Source organism: Ambystoma mexicanum, chromosome 2q (assembly GCF_040938575.1).
Source record: "Ambystoma mexicanum isolate Mex_15411 chromosome 2q, UKY_AmexF1_1, whole genome shotgun sequence".
Taxonomy (NCBI): Eukaryota; Metazoa; Chordata; class Amphibia; order Caudata; family Ambystomatidae; genus Ambystoma; species Ambystoma mexicanum.
Window position 1 is genome coordinate 1,318,036,583 of NC_090924.1, and position 27,541 is coordinate 1,318,064,123.

The 27,541-nt window shown below is 47.8% G+C and overlaps 1 protein-coding gene across 1 annotated transcript in view; it reads right to left on the minus strand.

The window, feature by feature from the left end:
* The window catches only part of NEK10 (NIMA related kinase 10), a 2,768,076-nt gene that overhangs the window by 1,572,712 nt on the left and 1,167,823 nt on the right, over positions 1-27,541 (minus strand). The window contains exon 20 of the mRNA XM_069648774.1: positions 20,552-20,597. Coding sequence (XP_069504875.1) covers positions 20,552-20,597 — 46 coding nt within the window. The remainder of the gene's footprint in view (positions 1-20,551; positions 20,598-27,541) is intronic.

Here is a 27,541-nt window from a genome sequence, read left to right on the forward strand (position 1 = left end):
TCTTCCGCCCCATAGTGTGTCCAAACACAGCACCAGGATCAGTGGTGTCGTTGGATTTGCACGCTGTGCAGGTATCAACGAATCGGATTGCTGTGATTGGAATGGACAGAGAAGGATGTGAGTGGCGCACAGTGCTGTGTACAAACGCCAACCTCGCCCTACGCGAGGTAACAGATGAGGATCTCTTTTCAGGCACAGAAGCAGATGGTGAGATAGTAATGGAAATAGCGATGCCCTGTGACATTTTGATCCAAGCCAGAGAGATCCCCGTCCAATTGATGGCAGTGGTAGGGACACCATCGTCATTCTTTGATGACGACATGAGGCTCGTACCAAACAATCTATGGACAACAGGCCCCCATGATGTAGGGCTGTTACACGGAGTACAACCTGTAATAATAAAACTAAAACAAGGAGCTATCTTACCCCGAGTCAAACAGTATCCATTGTCCCGTGAGGCTGAAGAAGGGATAAAAGAAACAATACATGCACTACTAGCACAAGGGATAAAAGTGCCTTCAAACTCCCCATGTAACACATGTATTTATCCAATCAAAAAAGCGAAAGGGGGATCTTGGAGGATGATACAGGACTTACGCCCCCTCAATGATGTAATACAGAAAGAGTTCCCTCTAGTCCCGAACCCTGCATCAATATTATGCAGTATCCCAAAAGCAGCATCACATTTTACAGTAGTGGACTTGAAAAACGCATTTTTTTCAATACCCCTGGCTGAAGAGAGTAGGTATCTTACAGCGTTCACACTGGGGGGAAAAAGATATGAACACTGCAGGCTGCCACAGGGATACTGTGAGAGCCCGAGCATATTCAACCCCATATTGCATGAAGACTTGGGAAACCTATCAGTAGAGAGTACGATTATTCAGTACGTGGATGATTTATTGGTGTGTGCACAAGACGAAGCAACATGTAGAAAAGATTCAACAACACTCCTGACTTTACTAGCCAACAAAGGATACAAGGTAGACAAGGAGAAGCTACAGTATTGCCTGACTGAGGTCCTATACCTGGGACAGCTCATATCAAAAGATGGAAAAAGAATAATTCCCGACATGGTAGAGGCAATAAGATCAGTAGGAGAACCCACAACAGTGAAAGATATGCAAAAATTCTTGGGGATGTGCAATTATTGCCGAGCATGGATACTAGATTATGCGGCATACACCAGGCCCCTCCTACAAGCACTCAAAGAAGCACAACAGGAGAATGAAAAAATAAAATGGTCAGAAGAAATGAGCATGTCGTTTCAATCACTGAAAGAGCTAATTTCAAGTGCTCCAGTACTAGCAAACCCTGATTATGGTCGTGAATTCTACCTATTTTCCCACTGCAAAGGAACACTTATGACAGCGGTACTGACACAAAAAACATCCTTAGGACACAAGCCCCTGGCTTACTATAGTGGTACTTTGGATGCTGTGATGCAGGGTCATTTCGCGTGCGAACAATCGCTCTCAGCAGCCGCATTCGCGATTGAGAAAAGTGCCACAATAGTAATGGGGTGCCCTGTGACATTGTTTGTGGAACATTCATTATTTGCAATACTTGAGAGATCAAAGAGCACACTGACCACACAGCGGGAGACAGCCTACGAAATTATATTGTCCAGCGCCAACATCCACATAGTGAGATGCAAGACAGTGAACCCCGCCACATTTATTACAGAAGCGTGCACAGTACAGGACATGCAGAACCACGACTGCGCAACCTACACAGGAGAAGGAGGGGAGGGCACAGTAGTGTGTGAGAACGCTCTAAGCGAGGGGGAAGTGCACTTTGTGGATGGGTCGGCATCAATTGATGTGGACACGGGAGAAAAACACGTTGGCATGGCAGTAGTAAGGTTAGAAGACGGTGAGTATGAAACACTAGTACAGTACCGCCTCCCATCACATTACTCTGCACAGGCAGCAGAACTGATTGCGCTCATAGAAGCACTACATGCAGCAAAGGGTTGTGCAGTGACAATATACACAGACTCAGCTTACATGACGACGACAGTACATGGAGGTCTAGCAAGATGGGGGCGTAGGGGATTTAGGAGGGCAGACGGAACACCAGTACAGCATGCAGAATTGTTGAAAGAATTAATTGAGGCCCTACAAAACCCTACTGCAGTAGCAATAGTGAAGTGCCAAGCCCATACATCCAACACAGACTTTGTGTCCTTGGGGAACGCGGCAGCGGACGCTGCCGCCAAGGAGGCTTTCTATTTTCAGAAATATGACACAGGTGAGTACATACTAAAGAACAAGACAACCGAAGAGCCCCCAGAAGGGTACAACATGATGTCCATATCACAAATACTAGAATTACAGGAAGGAGCTAGTGCAGATGAGAAATTGACATGGACAAAACGGGGATGCAGCCAGTCGGGAACAGACCTACTGTGGCGACAAAATAACTCAGGGAAAGTGGTAATGCCACTACAGTTACTAGAAGTTGCATTTCAACAGCTACACTTCCCTGCACATAAAACCAAACAGCACATCGCAGCGGAAATACAGGAAGAATGGTTTGTGCCCTGTCTCCAGGAGCATGTGTCTCGATTGGCGATGGAATGCACAACATGCCAAATATACAATTCAGGAATGACATTGCGCACACTCCAGGGAACAATTCCTAAACCCATTGGCCCGTTCAGAGAACTGCATATAGATTACGCTGACATGGGGGAAAGGTGCAATGGCGCACGGTACATGATCGTGGTTGTGTGCCCATTTTCAAGGTGGGTGGAAGCAGGACCCTGTGCGCGACCTGATGCCAAAAGCGCCGCCAAGTTCCTAGTAAGGGAAGTGTTCCCGCGCTGGGGAATTTGTGACGTAATTCGCTCAGACAACGGCACGCATTTTGTGAATGAGCTTTTTAAGGAAGTTACTACATTATTGGGAATAAAACATAAATTGTGTTCGATTTATCATCCCCAAAGTAATGGCGTAGTGGAAAAGATGAACAGACTGTTAAAGGGCAGGCTCTCAAAATTATGCTTTTCATTGAAAAAGAATTGGATTTACTGCCTACCCCTTGCGCTATTTGAATTGAGAAATCAGCCAAGCAAAGACCACCATTTGTCCCCGCACGAGATCGTGACTGGGAGACGAATGAACACAGCACACTCTCCACTGCGCGAACACTCAGATGCTAACAGAAGCGCCGCAATATTGGGAGACGAGTTTACCAATTATTTGAGGAAACTGACAAGGGCAGCGCGCGCCATATCAAAACAACTCTCCCCACCCTTCACTAGAGAAGAGGGAAACGTAACAGGATCTGTCACGGAGCCAGAGCAACAGCTACAGCTGATGCCAGGCGACTCAATTTATGTTAGAAGCTTTGTGCGTCGGTGGAATGCACCACGATTCCATGGCCCATACGAAGTAATATTCTGCACACCCACGGCAGTGAAGGTGAAGGGCTTGAGGTACTGGGTGCATTTGACCGACGTACGAAGAGCATACAGCAATGTACAAGAGGAGATATATGAGGAGGCACAGACAACAGCAAACGATGCAAATGAGTAGGATGTCTAAATATCAACTTGCGTGTGTGTGTGTGTGTGTCAGCACTGGACTAGAATGGAATAATGACTGACAAGGATATTCCAAAAAAAAAAAAAAAACAATTTTTTTGTGTGTGCTTTCTTTTTTTATCTTGTTGAGTGGTATGTAATTAATGAAATAATAATATTATAGCTTGTTTATACCCTTGTCTGTGAATACCCCTTCCCTGCATCCCCACCCGCTTCCATTCCCCGTCAAATGTATTGGCACAGATGGTGCCAGAAAAACGTTTACATGCATGCACTTAATGCACTTTTATATCTCAAACAGGAGCTTCCATGGCATCTAACGGGCAGCCTGCAACGGATAGAATTAGTAGAATGAGAGAATTAGTATATGAGAGATGTAGATATTCGTATGAGTGTGGATTATCAGTATGCATCACATTGTTTTTTATGATAATGTTTGGCTTGGTTACATATTGGTTTATAGCGTTCATCTCTATCGAGATGTACGAGGGGGGAGAGAGTAACAACACTACTGGACCAATTAACAGTACCACCGGGCCCAATGTAACTGCAGGTGTTAATACCAGGGAAGGCGATTTTTTGATATGGGACGGAACTAAATTTGTATGGGGGTATCATACCACACCATCCAGTGTTGTCACCTCACAAAGAAAAAAGCCACAAGGTGGAATGCAGAGCAGTACAGTGTCTCCACCAGGGGTGTCTAATTACAATGCCCACAGTTTAAATGACCGAAACCCGTCTGCCATATCGTGGCTGTATAACACCCCCACCAGCCAGCCTGCCCCATCCTAAAAAACAACTTGCCAGATAACATTAGGAAGGAAGAGGAAAAGCTACTAGCAATGCATGAAATATTATATGATGAATGGGCCAAGGGGGGCGGGAATGAGAAAGGGGGGTCTAGTTTGTCCACTGCTCAGGAAGTTGGGAAGTACATGAGGAACAAGAACAACAGACGGAAGAGGGAGACAGAGAGGAGGAAGTATGATGAGTACTATGGGCTAGGTCTAGATAAGATGGAAGACCCACGACACCCCCATCAAACAAATAAGTGGTATGCAGATATGAGTGCCACAGCTAAACAGACAACAAACGAGAGCTGTTATGTCTGTTCTCTCATCCCTCACGCATCAGGTACACCCAAAGTATTGTTACCCAAAGAGTTGCCTATTGTGGATGCCCAATGTCTCCTTCATCTCACGTTATGCAGGATTAAGAACACCTTCCAGGCACATGAAGTGACTTTTCAAATGCTGCAGAACGAGAAAACGTGCTACCCTAAAACGGCTGGGGTGGTATGTTTGAAAGAACCATTTTTTGTAATAGAAGGGACACTTTTCTCTGATAACAAGCGGAAGGACGAAGAAGTACTGTGCAAGGCGGAAGCACTAAGAGGTGTGACACCGGATAAATTGCAGTGGATAGAGGAAACATGTGCACCAGTATGGAGAGAACACATTTCAAAACTAACTTGGGTAACTGCCATTGAAAAGCCGTTCAAATTGCAGAGCGAAATGGACTATGGACTGTGTTTTAAAGGAGAAGGGAGAACCCCCATGGGAACAAACAAGAACTGCAACAAGACCCTCACCATTCCAGATCTGAGGAAAGGAACAGCGGCCCTGATGGACACGTACTGGGTGTGCGGCAACCAGGCATACCTACACTTCCCCCCGTCATGGAGTGGCAGCTGCTCAATGGCCATTCTGCACTCAGCCCTGATGGTGATACCAGAAAGCCACATCGATGGAAGCAAAAGGACACAAGAAAGCATGCAGAGTGTGGCTCAACCAACTACAGAGTCACAGATATATGTCCTGTCTCCTGGAAGCAAGGGGGAAATGCTGACCCGCAACAGACGAGCATCAAATTACATATCAAAGGCATCATCAGAACTATTGGCTCAGATCCCAGACAAATATCGATTATTCAGCTCAGCAGAAACATTTTTTGCCTCACTCGTCTCAAGTGTCCAAGCAAGGGCAAACGCAAAATGGCTCCAGATAACACGCTGGGAATTGATTCAGCTGGCAAATGACACTGAAGAAGGATTTAACATAATAAAAGTGGAACTAAGAGCTTTACGACTAATGACCATGCAAAACAGGTATGTCCTGGACCTGTTGACGGCGATGGACGGTGGTGTTTGCCGAAAAATAGGAAGTGCCTGCTGCACTTTCGTACCTTCTGAAGACGCAGAAAATGGCTCCCTGTCCCATGTGATCGAAGCAGTCCACAACCTAGGAGAGAAAATGAAAATGGAAGGTGGAGCAGAAGCAAGTACATGGTTCGACAACATCTTCTCCTGGGTTCCCTCATGGCTTGGAACAACTGTGAAATTTTTAATACCAGCTGTGGTGTTCCTCCTTTTACTTTTTTGCCTGTGCCAGGTGGGTCTTCGAGTTTGTGCCAACGCAGTACCAAATGGTGCAATGATGATGGTGACAATGGGCAACTCACACGGAACAATAAAAACGATGCAAGAAGCACAAGTACAAACAGGGATAGATAACTCACCCAGGTACCAACTGGTGCCTATATACCATGATAAAAACATTGTAGATAAGTTGTGGCACACCACCATCAAAGAGCCCCGTATATTAGAATGGTATGAGGAAGTCTGGGTGGATTTGGAAGGAGATGGTGGATGCATATATCTCACGTGTACCCCAGATGAATACGCCCGGAGAGGTGAGAGCTTAAGGGGGGTGTGCAGAGCATGGATGCCCATCAAAGGAACTCCTGCGTGGGATGAGGCGGTGATGGACGAGGCAGAATGTAGGAGGATAGACGATTTAAAGAATTTGTTACTTTAGTAACGAAAGGGGGGAAATGTAGGGGAGGACTGGTCCAAGAAGACCCCCCTCACCTGCGCTTTCTCCCCAGGTGAGGGCTATGGCTCTTTTGGGCGTCCCCTCATGCCACCCGGGCCCAGGTGGTGGAGGGTTCACCCACTGGAGACATCACCCACACGTATTAATTGCCCACATGTATTAAAATTTAGCTAGGCCTAGAAACCATTCTGTCTGATAAAGGCGGTGTGAGCTCAGCGCACTGTAGCGCGGCCCCCACCCTTGGAGGGCTTCAGTCATCCTTGTTGCCGCAGCACCCTGGCAGATCCGCTGCGAGCACGTTCCCACGAATAAGACGGACGTGAGCTAGTGTATTACACTAACATTGTAACAGTTCACCTCCCGCAGTGTATCATCGCTCCCAGCGTGACCCGGCCAGCAGGCCTAGGCAATGAAAAGAACAGTAAAATAGTCATTGGATGACAGACAATCTTTATATATTAATGTTGAGACTACTCGCAAAGGATGCTTTCTCCCACAAAATCCTTTTATATTACAAAAGCCTGTAAATTGCAGAATTATCAGAAATCATGCTTCCATGATATATGCAATGGTGAGCCCACACCATTGCAGTTGGGTGCTAATTATAAAGGAACGCACCAGGAATCTATGTGTTACGGGTATTACTGAGAAACTTACACCCCATGGGCTCACGCCATAACTGAACTAATGCTGCTAGAATATACGCGAAAACGAATGTAACCATACTGTGGAACTCATGTGAAGGATGCGCAAGAAATGCACTTGTTACGTGTGTATGTCTAAGCCCCTTATGTGCCACCACTGTCACGTACAGTGGCGAGTTATTTCCTATGTACTCCACCAACCCGATTACTACCTCACTTACTGCAACTGTATATGCATATAATTAAATACTGTAGTTGTTAAAACATAGTGTACGAATACGGTGTTCAGACTGGGTATAATCGAGACACATCCAGCAAAGTTGAAATGCATGTTTTTAAATGATTTGAATAAGTATTATAGAATGTTCAAATGGTTGATGTTTTTACCTAACTCAGCAACACACGAGGGAGATACTTTTGTGAAATACGTGCAAGGCCATTCCCCCCCCCACCCTGCGAAGGCTGCCAAAGGCATGAGAGCAGAGACCGCGCCGCGCTGCTTTACCTCCCCCAACCAGAATGGAGCCGCTTCAAAGACTTGTAATCCCCTCTGTAGCACCCAAGGCCGCCACCCGCCACCTGCATTATTTACAGCATAGCAGTAAACCTCTGCCTGAACACACGCGCCCCCTCGTAAACCTCACAACCCACCGGACCATCTCAGACTTATGGCCCTGTGTAATCAGGACACCCAACACTTTGACAACACACAGCAGAACATCCATAACAACTTCTAACAAGGCAGAAAGACCTGTACCGCCCGTCCCAGGCCCTGAAGCTTAGCCCCTCGACCTATGGCCCCGGTCAACAGGACAAGGGTAACTATGTCCTGATGTATAGCCTCCAGACCCCTCACAAGGTGCATTCCTCCTGTGTTGCATTAACCTATAGTATAACCTATTGAAAGATTTACTAAAGAAGATAATAGTGAAACGAGTTAATGACTGCGGTGTGCATGGCCTAGGGCAAATAAGTCAGGAAAGGACATTCATCTCTGACATTGGCCGCGATGGCACGACAACACCGCCCGGATGAACTCCGCCACCCTGCCAGGCCCAGCCCAACCCACGAGGCTGACCAGTGACGTCTTCCAGCCAAAGCCAACCACATCGCAGCAGCACCTATAGTTAGTCGTCGCCACCCAATCCCCTTGAACTTGTGCCCCCTATAGTATGTAGGTTCTTATGACGTTTTTTGTAAATATATATGCCTGTCTTTGCTATTGTCAGACAGAGCGCTCTCGGAGTTTTGCAGAGTTCTTTGCATGCCCTATTCTGATTGATAAACTCCCATTTACGCTCATCCGCACTCTGTCTTGGCCTTATTCCCATTGTGGGAGAGTCCTTCATTGTCTCTCTTTGCGGGGAGGATCGTGCTGTTTGGGGACGCATGCTTTCAGTATCATCCGCATAGCACTGAAAGTAGGGGCAGAGAGCGGCGATGCGGTGGGCGAGAAGTGCCAGATACCGGTTGAAAAGCCAGGGGAGAGGTTAGAACCCTGGGGGACACCACAGGTAGAGAAAAAGATGTCAGAAAGGAAAGACCCCAGTTGGACCTGGGAGGGTCGATTAGAGAGAGCCTGACCGGTGTTTCCCAGGTTATCACAGAGACGGTTGAGCAGGATGGTATGGTTGACAGTATCAAAGGCAGAAGAGAGATCAAGCAAAATGAGAACACAAGGAATGTTAGAATCAAGGTTCGAGAGCAGGTCCTCACAGATGTTCAGGAGATCCGTTTCCGTGCTTCTGGCGGCTCTGAAGACCAGACTGATGGTCATGAAGACTGCCAACAGATTCAGCATGGAGATTAAGCTGGGAGATGGCCAGTTTCTCCAGGAGCTTGCCCAGGAAGGGAGTGATAGAGATAGGGCGGTAGTTGGCTGGGCAGGAGGCGTCGGAAGAGGGTTTCTTAAGAAGGGGGTGCACAAGGGAGTGCTTGAGAGGGGATGGGAAGACTCCAGAGGCGAAAGAGTGATTGCAGAAGTCGGCCAGGGCAGGGGCCAAGGAGTCGATGTGGTCCTTGATGGTTTTGGAGGAACAGGGGTGGACCTGTTTTGACGAGACTTTCAAAGATCGGACTTGTCTCGAAACCTCATCCGCAGAAAAAAGGGGAAAGGCAGAGAAGGGGAGAGGTGGGTGGCTTCAGAAGGGCCAGAGGGAGAGCAGGGAATAGAGGAGGGAGGTGATAGGAGGAGAGTGAGGACAGGATGTCCTGAGTTTTAGAGATGAAATGAGAGGCCAGGGCCGTGCAGAGGGCCTAGGAGGGGACAGGAGAGGTAGAGACTGCGGCAGGGTTGGCCAGTTCCTTGCAGATTTTAAAGAGTTCGGCCGAATTGTTAGATGCCGCAGAGATGCGGGCTTGGATGAGGGCTCTCTTCTTGGAGTGAACAGAGAGCCGGTATTGCCTTTGGAGCAGGCGACAGGCCAGTTTGTCAGAGGATGCACATGAAGCACGCCATTTCCTCTCTGCCACCCTGCACTTGCGTTTAAGGGTGACGAGATCCAAGTCATACCAGGAGTTACATTTGGATTTGGGCTTCAGGCGGATTCTCATGACAGGGGCAAGGATATCAAGAGTATCAGATATAGGAGAGGGCTGTGTCAGGGTGGGAGTCAGCCGAAGGGAGAGAAGGGGGCGAGAAGGTGGCAGCAAAAGCCTCAAATGACACGCGCTTCATGGGTCGGTGACCAAGAAGGAAGGTGGCAGTGATGGGGGTGGCTTTGCCTGTGGGGTAGGGAGGGTGAGGTGGGAGGATAGGAGAAAGTGGTCACTCCAGAGAGAGGAGTGGAGAGAGGGACATAGAGGGGAAGGTCAGAGGAGATCAGAGCATCAAGAGTGTGCCCTGCTGAATGGGTCGGCCCAGAGGGGAGGATAGAGAGTGAGAGAGAGTCGCAGAGGTCACGGAAGAGTCCAGAGGGGGGACAGGAGGCATCCAGGTGGATGTTGAAGTCTCCAAGAAGGAGGAGTTGAGTGGTTGAGGATAGGACTGAGGAGGAGAGGTCCACCAACTCAGAGAGGAAGGAGGAGATTTGACCAGGTGGCCGATAGATAGTAGCCAAGGTAAGGGAATGGCTAGGAGAGAGAGAGAGTCGGCAGACAAGACATTCAAAAGAGGAGTAGATCTGCGTGGGAGTAACAGTGGCAGGAATCCACTCAGGGAAGATGAGGGCCACACCACCCCCAGCACGGTTAGGCCTGGCCACGGAGAGGATCTTGTAGCCGTCTGGTAAGAGTGTGTCAAAACTGGTGACAAAACTGGCCGTGAACCATGTCTCAGTGAGACCAAGCACATCAAGGTCCAGTTCCTCTGTGGGAGCCAAGAATATGTATAGAATGGGCAATTTTCAAGAGGGGGGATAGCTTATCCTCCAGCATATAGCTCACATGCTAAGGATGGGTGTCATGATCTCTGCTTCCAAAAGATCAGGACTTGCCCGACTCCCTTGGAAGCAGACCCATAACCCCGGTTCCGAGTGCCAGCCAGTCCCAATTGGGACCTTTTGGACCCTGTCCTGGCGCCAGTGGCACCAGGCTCATAAAGATGCCCAGTCCCAGCGCTGGAAGCGCCGGGCTCATAATGCTTGGGTGGACTTACCTGCAGCAGACCATGCTGCTTACTTACCTGCCAGTTGAACCCCTGATCCTCTTCTGTTTGGGACTACTTTTCCTGTTGGGTGGGGCAGGAGCCACTCCCTAGGTTCAGAACACTGGAACTCTTCTGGAAAGCAGGAACTCTTTTCTTACCTAGGCGTGGCTGTGGAAGGAGACACCTAAGCACTACAGGAGGCTATTTAAACCAAACCCGATGGATGAATCTTGCTTTGCGTTATTCTGCATTCTCTGCAGCAGAACGCTCATCGTGTCTTCTGCTTCTGATCCTGGGCCTAAGGGAACAAAGGCTTACCATCCTGGAATCCAGTCTTCAGCAGCACCTGTAAAGACAAAGAAAGAACAGGTTAGCACTACGGTCTTCAGTGGCAGCGCATCTCTTACCTGGTCCATCGGCTGTCACCAACGCCTCGCGCTGCATTCCGGCATCTGGAAGACAAAGGCTTACCTACTCTTCGCATGCTCCGGAGGTCTTCGCACTGCATTCCGGCATCTGAAAGACAAAAGCTTACCAGCTCTTCGCACGCTCCGGAGGCCTTCGGCGCTGCATCCCGCATCTGAAAGACAAAAGAAGGTGCGTTTAAAGACATTGGGCAACTTTATTACTCACGTGCCATTACTCCTTCCCACGCCTAATCCAGTGGGTATTCCAGCACCCTTCAGCTTCTCTAAAGCTCCAAACTTGTACCTGCAAGATAAAAGGGACAGTTAGTGCGCATCGTGAAGCAGGCTACAAGCGCTTACTTACGTGCTTCCAGGCGCTTCTATTCCTCACGCGGGTTCGATCCTCAACTCTCATCAGCCCGCCATCCGCCATCGCCGGAACCCTGCAAAACAAGAGATATCATTACAAAAGACTTTTAAGACATTTGAAGTGCCCAGAACTTACTGTTCGTGCAGTTAACGACGGATAGCAGTCCTCTGAGGTCAAGAGGCCTGCACCCTTATCCAGTGAAGAAACTGGTTACGGCACCCTGCCCCGAGGCAGATGGAGAGCTCGGCGTTCACTTACCTAAGGTGAGGGCGTTAACCTTTGGGGTTCTACAGGAGAAGAGAAAGGGAAGAGGAGAGAGGCACCCAATAACCCCAGTTCATTAATCCCATATTTTCTATCTGCAGACATCTTACTCTTCGAGTCAGACATACAGTGCACAGAGGTCCAGCCCAAAGAGCCAACCGTGTGTTACACATCACCTTTGAAGATACGGCATTCACCCAGTCAAGACCGGCGCCTCTGCGGGAATCAGGTGAGCGTTACAATGGGTTCACCCAAGATCAAACAGTGTTTCAGGCACAAGTGCCGCAAATGCAACAAGCATTGCATCCACAGCAAGTACCATTTGAATCCACTGCAAGGGCAGTTGCAGCATGCACCCATGAAGATGCAGCAGAATGCAAACACGGGACAATTACTGACATCTAGAATAGGATGTGTCACTGTAGTGGGAGGAAGTCCTTTCACAGGTATACAGATATGCATGTATCCATAATAGGACAGCTCACAGGGCGACTTGATGTGTTCAGTACTATCAGTGACACCAGACCCACACGAGGAACCAAGGATAGATGTGAAGATAGGAGGCAAATCTTTTTCTTTTTTAGTACACACTGGTGCAACTAGCTCATATATATGAGAGGGAAAATACCCAATGTCGGGAATTGCCATGAATGCTCAGGGATTCTGTAGAGATACGAGTCGAGTTCCTTTTACTGAAGAATTACCACTCTCCATAGGAGAGTGTGATATGTCTGTTCCATTATTGTACTCAAGGCAGACAACAGTCAACATTCTAGGACGGGATTAATGACAAAGCTTAACATGATGATTTCTTTCACTGATTAAGGCATAGTGTTCTCAACTCCAGGGATACATTATATGAATGTGGGTGAATTTATATTGGCCTCTACAGGGCAAATGGCTCTGTGAGGAATGCCACTGGAACCAGAAGTTTTTCTTTATGGCATGACATGGATGCCTGGCTTAGTGGGAAAGATTATGAGACTACCTGATACATTTTTGTTCAGGCCACAGATACCTATGGACGAGAAGGCGAGGACAGATTATTCCCCTATAGTCAAATGCAGCTATAGTCCAAGGAGAAATGGCAATGCTCGAAGGAACAGATGACGAGGGCAGGCCATGGAGAACAGTGATTGCCATCGGGGAAGGGTGTAGACTGACTGACGTCACTGACAATTACATGTTTAGAGATGATCCAACAAATGATGAAGTAATATTCAAGATGAGTATTACATATTGGATTAGGATAGAGAAAAGAGAGATCCTTTTGCGAATGGCGATAGTGCAGCAGCGTCTAGCATTTTTTGAAGAAGACTTGAAAAAGATGACAAGTGCTTTATGTACTACAGGCCCCTATGACGTAGGCCTATTAAAGGGTTTAGGGGAGGTTCAGATAAGGTTGAAGCCAGGAGCAATTTTATCTCAAGCAAGACAGTACCCCATGTCTCGAGAGGTGGATGAAGGGATGCTTAAGACTATTTCAGCACTAATGGAACAAGGTATTCTGGTGCCGCCAGAGTCATTGTGTAATACCGCGGTGTATCCGATCAAAAAAATCAAAGGGAGGGTCGTGGAGATTCATACAAGATATGAGACCGATTAACCAGACAGTAGAGGCAGAGTTTCCTTTAGTTCCTAATTCAGCGACGATACTATGCAGTATCCCAGTAGAAGCGCAATATTTTACGGTGACTGATTTGAAGAATGCATTTTTCTCAATCCCGTTGCACAAGGACTCACAAGAATTCCTTTTCGTTCCACCAAATCCGACTGAAGCACACTTGTTAGCCTCAACGGTAGTGTGAGTCCCCGTCGATCTTTAATAGGGTCCTTCAGATGGACCTAGGCAATATTGATTTGAAGAGCGTTGTGATACAGTACGTAGATGATATTCCGATTTGCAGCACTACAGAAGACGAGTGCAGGCAAGACTCAATCCATTTAATGACTATCCTATCAGACAAGGGATACAAGCTAGACAAAGAGAAGTTGCAGTATTGTCAGGAAGAGGTGGTGTACATAGGCCAGTTGATCTCACATGAGGGAAAGAGGGTCACACCTGAGAGAGCTTAGGCGATCATGAAAACAGCACTACCGCACACTGTGAAGTAAATGCAGCAGTTTTTGGGACTGTGCAATTATGTTAGAGCATGGGTGTTTGATTATAGTTCGTACACAAGACCCCTTTTGCAAGCTCTAAAGAAAGCACACATAAACAATGAGAACATAGAATGGACTGAGGAAATGGAGGGAGGGTTTGAAGAATTGAAGAAGGCAATTTGTACAGCTCCCGTTTTAGGAATTCCTAATTGTGCTGAAGAGTTCTTTTTATTTTCTCACACGAATGGGACAGTTATGACAGCAGTACTTACAAAGAGGACTACACTAGGGTTTAAACCTTTAGCATATTACAGTGGGATTCTAGATCCATTTATGAATGGGCACTTTCTTTGCGAAAGCTGATGGCAGCCGCATTCATAATTGAGAAGTCTACCCATATTGTAATGGGGTGTTCTATGGTGCTCTTTGTGGAGCATACTTTGTTTGAAATTTTGGAGAAACCTAAGGGTATTTGAGGTTGTAGCAGGTGCAAGACAACCGTCTCACTTTTCAGCACAAGTGGCAGAATTGGTAGCGCTTGTTGTTGCGCTTGAAAATCATGCAGGAAGTGATGGTGTACAGTGACTTTGCCTATGTTACGTCAACCGTGCACACAGGATTAGCACACTGGAAAAGGAGGGGCTACCTCTGAGCGAATGGTACTCCAGTGCAACACGCGTTATTATTGGACAGGCTTATTAAGGCACTACAACTTCCAGTAGCCATAGCAATAGTTAAATGTGCAGCACATACTAAGCGAACTGACTTTATGTCTCGGGGGTATGAAGCTGCAGACGTAGAGGCCAAAAGGGTTGCATATTCGCCAGATGTTTCAAGTTTTGATACTCTAGGTGTAAAGGAGAAAATAGTCACAATTATGGTAGTAAATGAAGGGTTTATTCATTTACCAAGAACACAGTTGATGGAAATTCAGGGCAGTGTACCACGGAAAGAGCAATAATTATGGAAATGAAGGGGGTGTTCTTTATCCCCCTCGGAAGTATTATTGCGGCAAAACAGCACTGGAAAACCAGTGATGCCAGTGATGCCAGTAGCATTGTTGAGGGTAGCTCTTGAACAACTGCACGACCCTGAGCATATAACTAGGGAAAGCCTTGCCGCAACTATTGCGGAGGACTGGTTCGTACCAAACCTGTTAGAACATTAGTTACATTTTATATAGTAAATTGTATCGTATGTCAAAAGTTTACAGCTGGGGATACACTGCGAACGATTATAGAAGTGATTCCTCGACTGAATGGTCCTTTTCAGCATTTACATATTAACTATGTTGATATGCTGCAAGTATGTAGTGGATACAGGTGTACGATAGTCCTGGTGTGTCCCTTCTCCAGGTGGATCGAAGCAGGTCCTTGTACACACCCTGATGCCACTTGCGCAACAAGGTTTTTAGTATGAGAAGTCCATAGATGGGGAGTGTGTGAGGTACTGAGATCCGATAATGGGCTCAATTTTGTTAATGAAGTGTTTGAACAGATTTGTCTATAATTGAATATTAAGCACAAGTTTTCTTCTGCTTATCACCCACAATCGAGCAGGATATGTGAGAGACAGTCTCCTTAAATAGAGGATTTCAAAACTTAAATTGGCATTGAAGAAGGGATGGCTGTATTGCCTGCCCCTTCCATTATATGCATTAAGGTACTAGCCTTGGTCGGACCACCGCCTCACATCCCACGAATTAGTAACAGTGAGGCGAATGAGAACGCCTTTGTCTCCTCCATCAAGGAGCAGAAGTGATGCCTAGAAGACTGCAGAAATATTAGGAATTGAGTTATGTGCGTACTTGACATGTATGACCGCTAGTATCTCTGTCATTTCAGATCAATTCAAGCACCAGTGGGGCTGATCGCAAAACACAGATGAAGACCATCCAGAAACCGGAATTTCTGAACTACTAACTGTACCTAGACTTTTTGCTGGAGACACAGTATTAATGAGGAACTTTACCAGAAGGTGGCATTATCCGTGATTTAGTGGACCTTACATAGTGGAGTATGTTACTCCCTCAGCTGTGAAAGTCCAAGGAAGACGTGCTTGGATCCATTTGAACGATGTGAGGCTATATACTGATGAGACCGTTGCACCCCTAACAATCGATTCGGAAGCAAGACAAGAGGAAGATGTTCATTGACAAGGAAGAAGGACGCTAACGTTGCTTATTAAATAAATGCAAGTGTGCATTTGGATTGTGGCTCGCCCCAGACACTCTTTATAGATAATATAGCAGCAGGAGTGCAAACTCAGTTCTTGAGCCACAGAAATCTTTGAAAAATGAACTTTAGAAAAATGTTGACATGTTGTGGATATGTTTGAGCGACGACATCTGATAAGAGATCGGAAGCGTGAGCAATAGGCTGATTCTTTTTATACAACGTAATTGTTTGGTTGAATCTTTGGTCTGACAAATGATGATGCCCAATGGCTCCTTCTCGCCGTTTTCATTTTTTATTCTGCGAGCTTGTCCTGATCTTGTTGGGCGTAGTGTCACCATACCTACTTTTCTGCATGATCCTAAAAATGGCCCTGCGATGAGGAGGCTGCTGGTAGTAATAGTTGAGCAGATCCTACAGCTATCTCATTAACCAGAATTACCTGATTAAAACTTTTTTTTCCTTCCTTAAAAGCAGCAAACAGGCACAATCAGGACCTTTGAAAGTGGTACAGTTTTGGAAAATGAGCGAGTCCAAAGAAGTTCAAAATGGCGTAAATGATTGGGATACGCATGTTGGTTCATGAGATATATATGTGCCACCATACTTTGTGTCTTTCTGTTTCTCCTGTTCAGCCTTCCTTATTATCTTGATGCTCCTGTTGAGATAGAGACTACTCTTATTTCCACCACTACAGTAGTGCATGAAGAGTTGCCTATTGTTGAGACAAATGTTCCGATGGTCCTCCCTCAAGGGAGGACTATTACAGATATGCTTCTTGATTGTTATGCAAGCACTCACTTTGCGAAAGGGAGACAAAAGAGTAGCACAAGGGAAGATGATAATGAATTAAATAATTATCTAGACAGTACAGCGCACTTGGGCAAAAACATGTGGTATCAGCAGATGAAAAAGGTGGGAGAGAGAATGTCCAAGGAGAGTTGCTATGTTTGTACTCTCATACCTTATGCCATGAGGACTTCTAAGATATTTATAGAAGTAGCAGTCCAAAAAGCTCATTGCCTGATACACCTTGCACTCTGCCAGACGAGAGGTCAGTTCCAGAGTTCAACAGCATCCTTGGTATGGGTGACTGAAAAGACATCTCCAAGAGAAGACGACTATGAACAAGACTTAAAGACAAGAGAGAAATCAGAGACAAGGAATCAAGTGATAAAATATGAACGGCCTGGAATAAATGAAGCAGGAACCAAAAGAGGGAAAACAAAATGCTCTATTGTCAAAGAAAGAACCCTGAAGAGATACGAAGATGTCAGTAAAGAGGTCAGCTGCAAATCAAGGAAAAAGTGCTGATTCCGGAAGGATGGGTGGAAGACCTGATTGTGTGCAAGGCACCAGCACTAACCGGACGACCTGAAGCAATTGTGTGACCTGCAGAGAATGAATGCAAGCATCATTGGCTGAACATTGTGAAATTACGGATGTGGGTCGATGATAAAGGAGGACCTTTGCAGATAGTACCTCTAGCCAATGCGTCTTTGTGTTTCAGAAACAATAGCACCAGAAAGGTTGGAATGAATCAGCAGTGTAGCCGAATGTTTGACGTACCAGGCATGAAAGATGGAACAGTAGTGTTAATGGACCACTACTGGACATGTGGATCCAGAGCTTATATGAAGTTGCCCAAAGATTGGGGAGGGCTGTGTTCCATAGTAATTATTCATGTTCCAGCATAAGTGATTTCAAAGAGTGACCTGAACATTGAGAGTTTCCAAAAACAGATGCTTATATGAGGAAGAGGAGATCATTTGGATTTCTCAATCGGACAAAAAGAGAGAATTACTTCTCAGCTAAATCGATAGAAGCTTTTAATTCTATTCCGTATGAACACCGGTTGTTCAGCCAGACTACTGCAGTATTCACAACTAGTTTAATGCCAGGGATCCAGATGATGGCCAATGCTAAATGGTTACAGATTACTAGATGGGAACTCCTGCAGACGATCAAGACTACCATAAAGGGATTCAACGCTATCAAGGAAGAATTGAGATCAATAAGATTGATGACTCTCCAGAATAGGTATGTCCTGGACATGATTACAGCAATGGATGGAGGTGTTTGTGCCAAAATTGGGGAATCATGTTGCAAATGCATACCTTCTCATGATGATGAGAATGGGACCTTGACAGAGGCCATAACATTGCTAACGAACTTGCACACCAAGATGGAAGATGAAACAGAAGATATTACAGATGATGGCTGGTTTACATCGATCCTCTCATGGGTTCCACAATGGAAGGCGAATATCTTCAAGTTTCTTGGAGCATTATTGGTCATGATCATGTTTAGATTCTGTGTGATCAAGATAATAATCACACAATGTAAGAAGACAGCAAAGAAAGCAGCAGGAATGAAGGTCATGATTGATGCTGAGTTTGGATTTGGACCCAAAGAACTGGCAGATGAAGAAATCAGAAAATATGTAGAAGCAAGCATTCTAGCGCCTGAGGGAACAAAGTTCCTGTATCCGAGAAACCACAAGAAGTATGTGGGACGATGGATTTACCGCAGCCCGAATAGACAATGTAGTCACATGACCTGGAGTGTTGATGACCATTTAAAATCAGTAGGGTCTCTAAAATGAGTAATGAAGGTATGGACTCCAAAGGAGCCCTTTTTCAGGCGAGGATGTCTAGATGTGAAGGCTGATGAGAGATTCGTCGAAGAATCAACCAGAGGGGGACGTGTAGAGGAGGAGCCAAATGCCTCTACCAGAAGTCTCCCACCTATTTTGCCTATATGTTGAAGCTGGAAATTGCAACATGTGCAACGCAAATAATGATACCTATACCGCAAAATATCTTCGAAACAAGGTATCCATTGAGAAAGCCCTATAAGATGTACCTTCATATGGTCTAGTTGCGTTCCTCTCATTGGTCCGAAACCTACCTGTTATTGGTCCAAAACTATTTGATTCCATGTGATCAAGGATTTGTTTGTGTACATAGCTAGGCAGGATTTTGACAGGGAAGGTCCGGTTTCATATTGACCTGTAGTTAGTACAGTTCCTGCTTCCGGCAATCGATTCATCCATTTTTGGAAGTAGATCATGGCTGGGATTTCTTTGCTGGGTAGGTTTTTGTACACGTCCAGTGGGCAATGGTTGTTGGTGGATCCAGCCTTATTACTCAAATTCACTAGTTTGTGGAAGGTTGCTTCTAAAACTGGTCTGAAGTAATCGAGTCCTCTTGGTATTCGCAGGTTTGCTGTATCTGGTAAGTTGTTGGTTGTATTTGGGGGTAGCTGTGTTGATGGCTTGTTGGATTTTGTTGATTTTCTTCTGAAGTGGTGCTTTTGGGAAGGTATGGGTGTGTTGCTGCATGATATAGAGTTTTTCAGTTCATTCGTGGTTTTGTAAATTAACATCTGTGGGTTGGCTGCTGTTTGGATTCTTTCGATGTTGTGACATTTCTTTGCTTTTAACAGGGTTGCTTTGCATAGACTGATCTGATGTTGAAACATTTGATCTCTTCGGGTTGGTGTTTTCTCTATGCTTTCTCTGACTTTCGGTTTGTTTCTTGAGGGCTCAGGTCTGGCATTAACCACCTTGATGCTAATTTATTTAATGATGGTTTGAATGGTTAAGTAACAGCAGTGTGTCTGGACTTTTTGTCATCGAAAAGTACCTGGTATTGTTCGGTCCAGCTGTTGGATATCGGGTTTGGTGTTTTCCATTAGTTGTGCTGGAATTTCTAAATTATGGATTTTTTTTTTCTTTTGGTTATGGTTACTAGGTTTGTGTGTGTGACTGGTGTGCTGTTGATAGTAAAAGGGATCAGGTGGTGGTCACTCAAGAGGACTGGCAAAGGAGGAAGGGGATAGCGGTAAGTCCATCCCTGCAGAGGATTGTGTCTAGTGTATGGCTGGCCGGATGAGTTGTAACTATAACCATTTGCTTGAGATGAAGACTTGTCAGGAGAGCACTGAGGTAATTTGCTGAAGATTTGCTTTCTCTCTCAAATCATATGTTAAAATCTCCTAGTACAATGGTTTTCTTGTGTTTCACTACTAGGCTGACTATTTCACCTGTGACCTTCTCGGCAAAGTTGAGATTGTTTGTGAGTGGTCTGTATGTGAGCAGGAAAAGTAAGTTTGCTTGGTCGCTGAGTATGAAATTGATGAGAATAGATTCACAACCTTCGATGTCTGTTGATGGTAGGGATAAGACGATGAAAGATGAAAGCACAACCGTGATTCATAGATGGATGCACTGCGATCTGTGGCTGTTCATCTCTCATACCGTGCCACTTTGATACCAGGCAATTGAAAAGTTCAATGCAGCAAGTAGTCCCACATAAAGTAAATCTTAAGCACCTAAGAATGAGTGTGCATCTTCTGCCTTTAAGGATTTGTTACTAATAATGCTAAAAATGTACTTGATCACACTTTACATACCTATGTAAATTATACTTGACAGTGGAGTGCTGTTGTGCCTGTGATCTATCATATGGTCTTGTTGCTTACATCAGGAGAATTTCCAACTTTAAAGACTAAATAGATATCTAAAATTGTTTAATTTGCTTTCTAACTGTATGGCTTGTGATGCATTTCAATGATATATATAAATATTGGTTCAACCCATCAGTTCCACTTACTTTCTAGGAAGGTTCTATAATACCGCACAACATTGGGATGATAAAGCTGAAATGAGAAAAAAGGTGGAAAGTTAGAAAGCAGCATTTTAACTGATGCTTTCATTAATGTTGTTCTTTCAGTATACTTTTATGCATAATCATTTGATGGATTCACAGACATAAAAACCCAGTAGATCACGCTGAAACAAGATGAAGTAGTGAAATTCCTGCTCTGAACCAAAAGTATTGAAAATCATAATAGTCTTCATATGTGAATTATAACGAGCTATGTGCAAGAAACCCCCACATACAATTTTTACACAAAAAAAAGGCCTGTGTGAGACGTTAGAGGAAAAGTAGTGAGAAAAGTAATTAGCAGAATGGCAGTAGTTGATGGATATTGGCTTGGGAGCAGTGAGCAAAGCTTGGAGGGTAGATGAAAGTCTGCATGAGTGACTGTGAAGGGAGGTGATCAGGTTTGGGAAGTGGGAGGGTTTGACAGAGTCCACTGCATAGTTGAGGGTTGCAAGGGATTGTTTGAAGACTGGTAGTAGGGCGTGGGACAATGATTTTCGCCAGCATTGTACACCACAGCGCATGTTTGTTTGAAGGGTCTGGATATCAGAGGTGAGGTGAGGTATGGGAAGGTGTTTCAATGTGCAAGGACAGTGTTGGTCAAAGGGAGTCATAAGGACATTGTGGAAGTAAAAAAAAGTGGCATGAATGGGTAAGGGAGACAGAAAAGAGATTCTCACATCAGCAAGCTAAAGGACAAGTGAGTACTGCCAGAATGTCATTTTAGTCATTGGAATGGGGAGAGGAAGCATAGTGGGTGGAGGACCTGAGATGTTAAAGTGAACAATGTAGTGATCAGAGGCATGGGGTTGAGGAGGAGAGTGAAGTAAAGAGAAAGACAAGAACACAGGAGTTCCCACCTGAGTGGGTAGGCTGGTCGTGAAGGGAGTAGAGGGATTGGTCAGATAGAAGGAAGTTATGTTCACAATGGGTGGCTGCCGCTGTGGAGGGTTTGTGAAAGTTAATGTCCCCCAGCATGACAATGGGTTGTCAGTACGAAGTGACTCATGGAGAAGGTTCAGGTCAGGGAAGAAGGAGTTGAGAGGACCAAGGGGTTGAAAGTGAGCCAGAGTGGCAGCATCAGTGTAGACAGCCACCATTGTAGCAGTGTCATAAGGGGAGATCCAGGTTTCTCTGGTAGAAAGTAAGAATGTAAGGGTGATAAGAGTTCAAGTGGTCAGTGAAGTAGGAAGACTTGTTGCAGATGGGCTGTGCATTCTAGAGGCCAAGAATTAGAGTGATAGGATGTGGGGGAGAGGATCAGTTGTTGTGCAGGAGATAAGGGGAATGGATGGGGTTGGTGATCCTGAGGGAACAGAAGTGTTGTGTTTGAAAGGTGCAAGTACAGGCGGGATGAGGGGAGATGAAGAGGGTGGAGTGTGAAGCAGAAGCTAGGCCGAGTTGAGGCTGAAGGCTATGAAATAAGGGAAGGGGAATAGTGATTACACAGAGGAATGGAGCAAAGTCAGAGTGCATGTGAAGAATAGGGTGTAGTACAGTATAGAGATAGAGTATGTGGGTGAGCGGAAAGGGAAGTAGGCGAAAGGTTGCCTGAGAAGAAGCTGCTGTATATTTTGTGTTGGGCTAGAATGGGGCTATAGATAACTAAAAGACATTTAACAGGCCCGAAACATAATTGTCCCTTGGTCCTGTGATGCAGCTTCGTAGTAAATAAATAGACAATGGGTCAAGGGATCCCTTTGTGTGGGAGCAGGAAGCAGGCAAACGACAAGCAGAGCGAAGCCCTGGATTTAGCAGAGTTTCTGGTCCTAGGCCTCTTCTGTCCCTTGCATGCCCAAATAAGGAGCAATCTGCTTTTGGCCCTTGGCTGTAGACGCCCTTGCTGGTCACTGTGGCATGCGGGAGAAAGAAGTCGGACAAAGGGGTGCATGATGGAACAAGTTACTTACCTGTAACTGTTGTTCTCCAGCATGGGTCTGGCATGGATTCAAATGCTCATGAATATTACCCGTCGTCAGGCTGGGAATCCTCAGTAACAGAAAAAATCAGTTTCAGTTTCGTTTCTGAACTGTCTTTCTCCTAATATACCAATCACTGGTCTCTGGGTCATACTGCCCCAGCCAATGACTGCCCTCTACCTAAGCCCCTCCTCAGGCAACCATCTTCAGATTTGGTAGCACGTAAAGTGGCAGTAGGACCAAGAGAAGAGCCGCAGAGGGGTAGGCGGGAGGGTTTGCATGTGAATCCATGCCAGACCCATGCTGGAGAACAACAGTTACAGGTAAGTAACTGTTCCTTCTCCAGCATGGGGTCTGGCATGGATTCCCATGCTCATGAATACAAGAATACATAGCAGTACACACATGCACAACCACGGGAGGTGGCAAGGCTCAACATCAAGCATTTCAACAACTCAACATTAAGCACCTCCTCACCAGGATCAACTTCAAGTGAACAGGTTGCGCAGCACTGCTTGGTTGACTCTGGACTCCTCCCTGCAATCCCGGTCGACGCAGCAGAATCTCGTGAAGGTATGCGTCGACCTCCACGTAGCATCCCTGCAGATGTCCAGCAGGGGCACGCCAGACAGGAATGGCGTAGTTGCAGCGATTCCTCTGGTCGAATTGGCTCTCGGATGGCCAGGCAACGGTCGGTTTGCCAACCGGTGACAGTGCGTGATGCAGCCGGAAAGACACCTGGAAATAGAGGGCCTTCCCCTGATTAACCGGGCCAAAGTTCACAAACAGCTGTGACGTCTTCCGAAAATTCTTTGTGCGGTCCACGTAGAACTTCAGCGCTCTAGCCACATCCAGCAAGTGCAAAGTCCTCTCAGCCGTCGACGAAGGCGACGGGAAGAAAACAGGTAGCACTAAGGGCTCGTTGAGATGGAAGTCTGACGGCACCTTGGGCATGAAGGAAGGGTGCGTCCTCAGCACTACCCTCGTCTGGTGGAATGTCAGGTACGGCGGTTTACAAGAGAGGGCCTGGATGGCTCCCACTTGTCGTGCGCAGGTGATTGCCACAAGAAACGCTGTCTTCCACGATAGGTATTTCAGGGGTGCCGAATGCAAAGGCTCGAATGGCGGACCTATGAGCCTGGTCAGCACCACGTTGAGCTCCCATGTCAGGGACGGAGCCTTCACCGGCAGGAACGAGCATAACAGTCCTTTCATGGTCACCAGGCGGTGGGACCACAACGATGACCGCCCCGGAGTTCTGGTGTAGCGAGAGAAAGCCAGATGAATTTTGATGGAGGTGTGTGCCAGCCCTGCCTTGGTCAGCGACAGCAAGTACGGCAGCACTTGAGAGGCTGTAATCTGTAGAGGGTTGATCTTCTATGTGCAGCACCAGACAGAGAACCTCTTGCACTTATGTCCGTAGCACTTAAGAGTCAACGATGCTCTGGCCTTGGCAAGTACCTCCTTGCAGTCTGCCGGGATAACGTAGGCTCTGAACTCTAGTGCTGCAGGAGCCACGTCTGCAGGTTCAGCGATCCTGGGTCGTGATGCAGGATCGCGCCTCCCTCCCTGGCAAGAAGACTGGAGGGGACGCCGACATGTCCAGAAGGTCCGGGAACCATTTCTGCCTCGGCCACGCCGGTGCGACGAGGATCATCCTGCACCAGGACCGTCTGAGTTGACTGATGATTCGCAGTAGAAACGGCAACGGTTGGAGTACATAGAGAAACAGTACGTCCCAGGGGCAGGGGAATGCATCACCCCTGCTCCCTGGCTGGGGAAACCTGCTGGCGAACCTCTGGCACTTGGTGTTCATCTAAGTCGCGAACAAAACAATCTGGGGACTGCCCCACCATCAGAAAATAAGATCTACTTGATCCTGTCAAAGCTCCCACTCGTGGCAAGAGCGCAGCTCCCTGCTGAGTGAGTCGGCGACAGTGTTCTTCACTCCTGCCAGGTGAAAGGGTACCAGGAACATCCCCTGGGCGACGGCCCAGCGCCACAGATCCTGCGCTTCCTTGGATAGAGCTGGAGATCTGGTGCCCCCCCTGCTTCTGGATGTAGAACATTGTGGTGGTGTTGTCAGTGAAGACCCGTACCACCTTGCCCTTGAGGGATGGAAGGAAGGACCTGAGGGCCCAGAACATGGCCCGGAGCTCCAGGATGTTGATGTGCAGTGATCTCTCCTCCAGGAGCCAAAGGCCTCTTGCATGGAGATCTCCGGTATGCGCGCCCCATCCCTCCAGGGAGGCGTCCGTCGTCACCAATTCCTGATGCGCTGGGGTTTGGAAGTCCGTGGCCACCGCGAGATGCGTGCAGGTGCCCCACCACCGGATTGCTTGATGGAAAGTCTCGTTGAGGGAGATCTTGTTGTCGAAGATTCCCGCCACTTGCATCCAACGGGCGCCGAGGAACTCCTGCAGTGGCCGCATCCGCAATCTGCACAGATGCACAAGGTAGATGCATGACGACATCATGTCGAGTAGGGACTTGATGGACGTCACCCTGGCTACTTCAATGGTCAACAGCCTTTGTACTTTGCCCAGGATGGCCTTTATCCTCTCCTCCGACGGTGCAGCTAGCCGTGCCACCGTGTTGAGCCTGGCCCCTAGGAACAGGGCGTCTTGCGATGGCACCTAACAGAACTTTGCAAAGTTGATCGAGACCCCAGTTACATGAGCAGGCGGATGCTCCTCGCTGTGTGGTCGACGGCAAGCCCCCTTGACTTCGCTCGGATGAGCCAATCGTCCAGATAGGGGTAGACGTGGATCCCCTGCAGGTGCAGCCGTGCCGCCACCAGCGTCAGGCATTTGGGGCAGACCCTTGGCACCGACTTCAAACCGAAGGGCAGTGGCTTGAACTGGTAGTGTCGCCCCTGGACCACGAAGCGTAGAAACCTTCAATGTCCTTTGTGTATGGGGATGTGGAAGTATGCATCCTGCAGGTCCAGCGACGACTGTAAGTCCCCTTCTGTCCCAGCACGTGCTGAACGGTGACCATCCGGAATTTCTGGGATTTTATGTACCTGTTGAGGTGGCGGAGGTCCAGGATAGGACGCCAGCCGTCGGTCTTCTTTCGGACGAGGAAGTACTGTGAGTATACTCCGGAGCCTCTTCGGGACGAGTTCTATCGCGCCCTTTGCCAGCATCGCTCGTACCTCCAGAAGTAGTTGTGGGATGTGGTTTTCTTTCCTGGCCACCGGTGGAAAATCTGGGCACTTCCTTTGGAACTCCAGAGTGAGCCCGTGGGCCAGGGCATGGATTCCCACACGCTGACGAATTTGGCCAGCCGGCCACCCACGGGGTGCTCGGGTGGGGTCCCGACGTCATGGCCAGTTCAGTCCTGCTTTGGTGAGGTCTTGCCCCCTTGGGCCCCTTGGCGACGGTGACAATGTCCACCGGCCTTGTTGCGGCCTCTATAGGCTTTTTGCAACGAGAAACGGGCTGCCTGGCAGTATGATGAAGAGCTGCCGCCAAATCCTTTGGAGGCACCTTGGGACTTGTCTTCAGAGGTCTGAAAAGAACAGCCGTTGCTGATGTAGCGTGCCCAGGGCACGGGTAGTCTCGGTGTCCGCTTTGATGGCCTGCAGTGATTCGTCCACTACCTTGCCGAACAGATTGTTCCTGTCGAAGGGCATGTCCAGTACCCTGGTCTGCACATCCTGACGGAAGTCGGTGGCCCTGAGCCAACCGTGCCAGCGAAGGCAAACATCGCTGCCAATCTGGCCAAACCCAGTGTCGACGATGTCCCTGGCTACCGTGATGGCGTGATCCGAAGCCACCTCGGCCCTCCTGCAGGATTTCGAGGGCCTCCGCTCTCTTGTCCTCCGGGAGGAAGTCCAGGAGGGGGGCCTATTTTAAACCACAGCTCCCTATCGTAGCAGGCCACGATAGCGAGCGCGTTGGCCGCCTTAATGGTCGTCGACGAGATGACCCGCCGTCCCATGACGTCCAGCTTCTTCCCCTCGCCGTCCGGCGGGGAAGTGGAAGTCGATGCGGTCCCCTTTGCCTATTTCTTCTTGGCTGCCGCGGAGACTTCTGAGTCCGGAGATGGCTGCGCCCTGATGCACATAAGGGCGAAATATGGGACCCGGTACTTCTTCTCGTACCGGTCTCTCTTCGCAGGGGCCGTGGACGGGTTCTTCAGAAGGGACAGTCCCTCATCCCAGAAGTCCAACAGCGGGACTGAGAGTACGGTATTGCTCTTGGCCTCCCTTCGTTGATACAGGAATCCCTCCTTCTTCTGCTCTTCGGGACATAGTTGGAAGAGCTCTGAGGCCTTGTCGATCACAGCGTGAAACAAACCAATTTCAACGGGAGGGGAAGCCCCGGAAGGGAAGTGATGGGAGATCAGTTCTGTCGTCTCCGCCGTCGTCGTCCGTCCCGTCGTTGCTGTCTCCGTCTCTGTCTCATCCCTCGGAGGAGGGGATGGGGGTGAAGGATGGAAAGGTGGGGGAGTATGTACTTGTCTCTGGCTTGCCTGGAGGGCTCACCCACGGCCTAGGTGCCACTGGCTCATCCCCCGACGGTAAGGGCAGCCTTGTCCTTATCTCCATGCACAAGGTGCGCAGTGCCAGCCAGATGTCTTCCGACTTGTTGTGCGGTGTATGTCTCGGTTGAGACGGGAGTGTCGGCCGAGGCTCCTCCAGTTCCTCTTCAACCTGCCACTCTGCGTCCGCTCCACCCTCGCTCTCTACGTCCGCCTCGTCAGATCCTTCCCGCAGGCCCTGGCCTCCTCAAACTTCTTGTCCAGGGCAGCCTTGATGAGAGATAGCTCGTCCTCAGAGGAGGTATCAGAGTCCGCTAGGACTACCTCGCCCCCCCTCCTTCTCGGTCTGGGGCCTCACAGGGGTCTTTTCGATCATTTGGAAAGACGATTCCCTCTGGGATGGCAGGGAAACTCTAGGCATCGAGGCTGTCTCCGTAGGGGTCGCCTCTACGGGCTTCGCCAGCGAAGCCACAACTTTCTCAATCGGGGCCTTAGCCGGGTGAATCTGGGCCTGCACGACCTTAGCCGT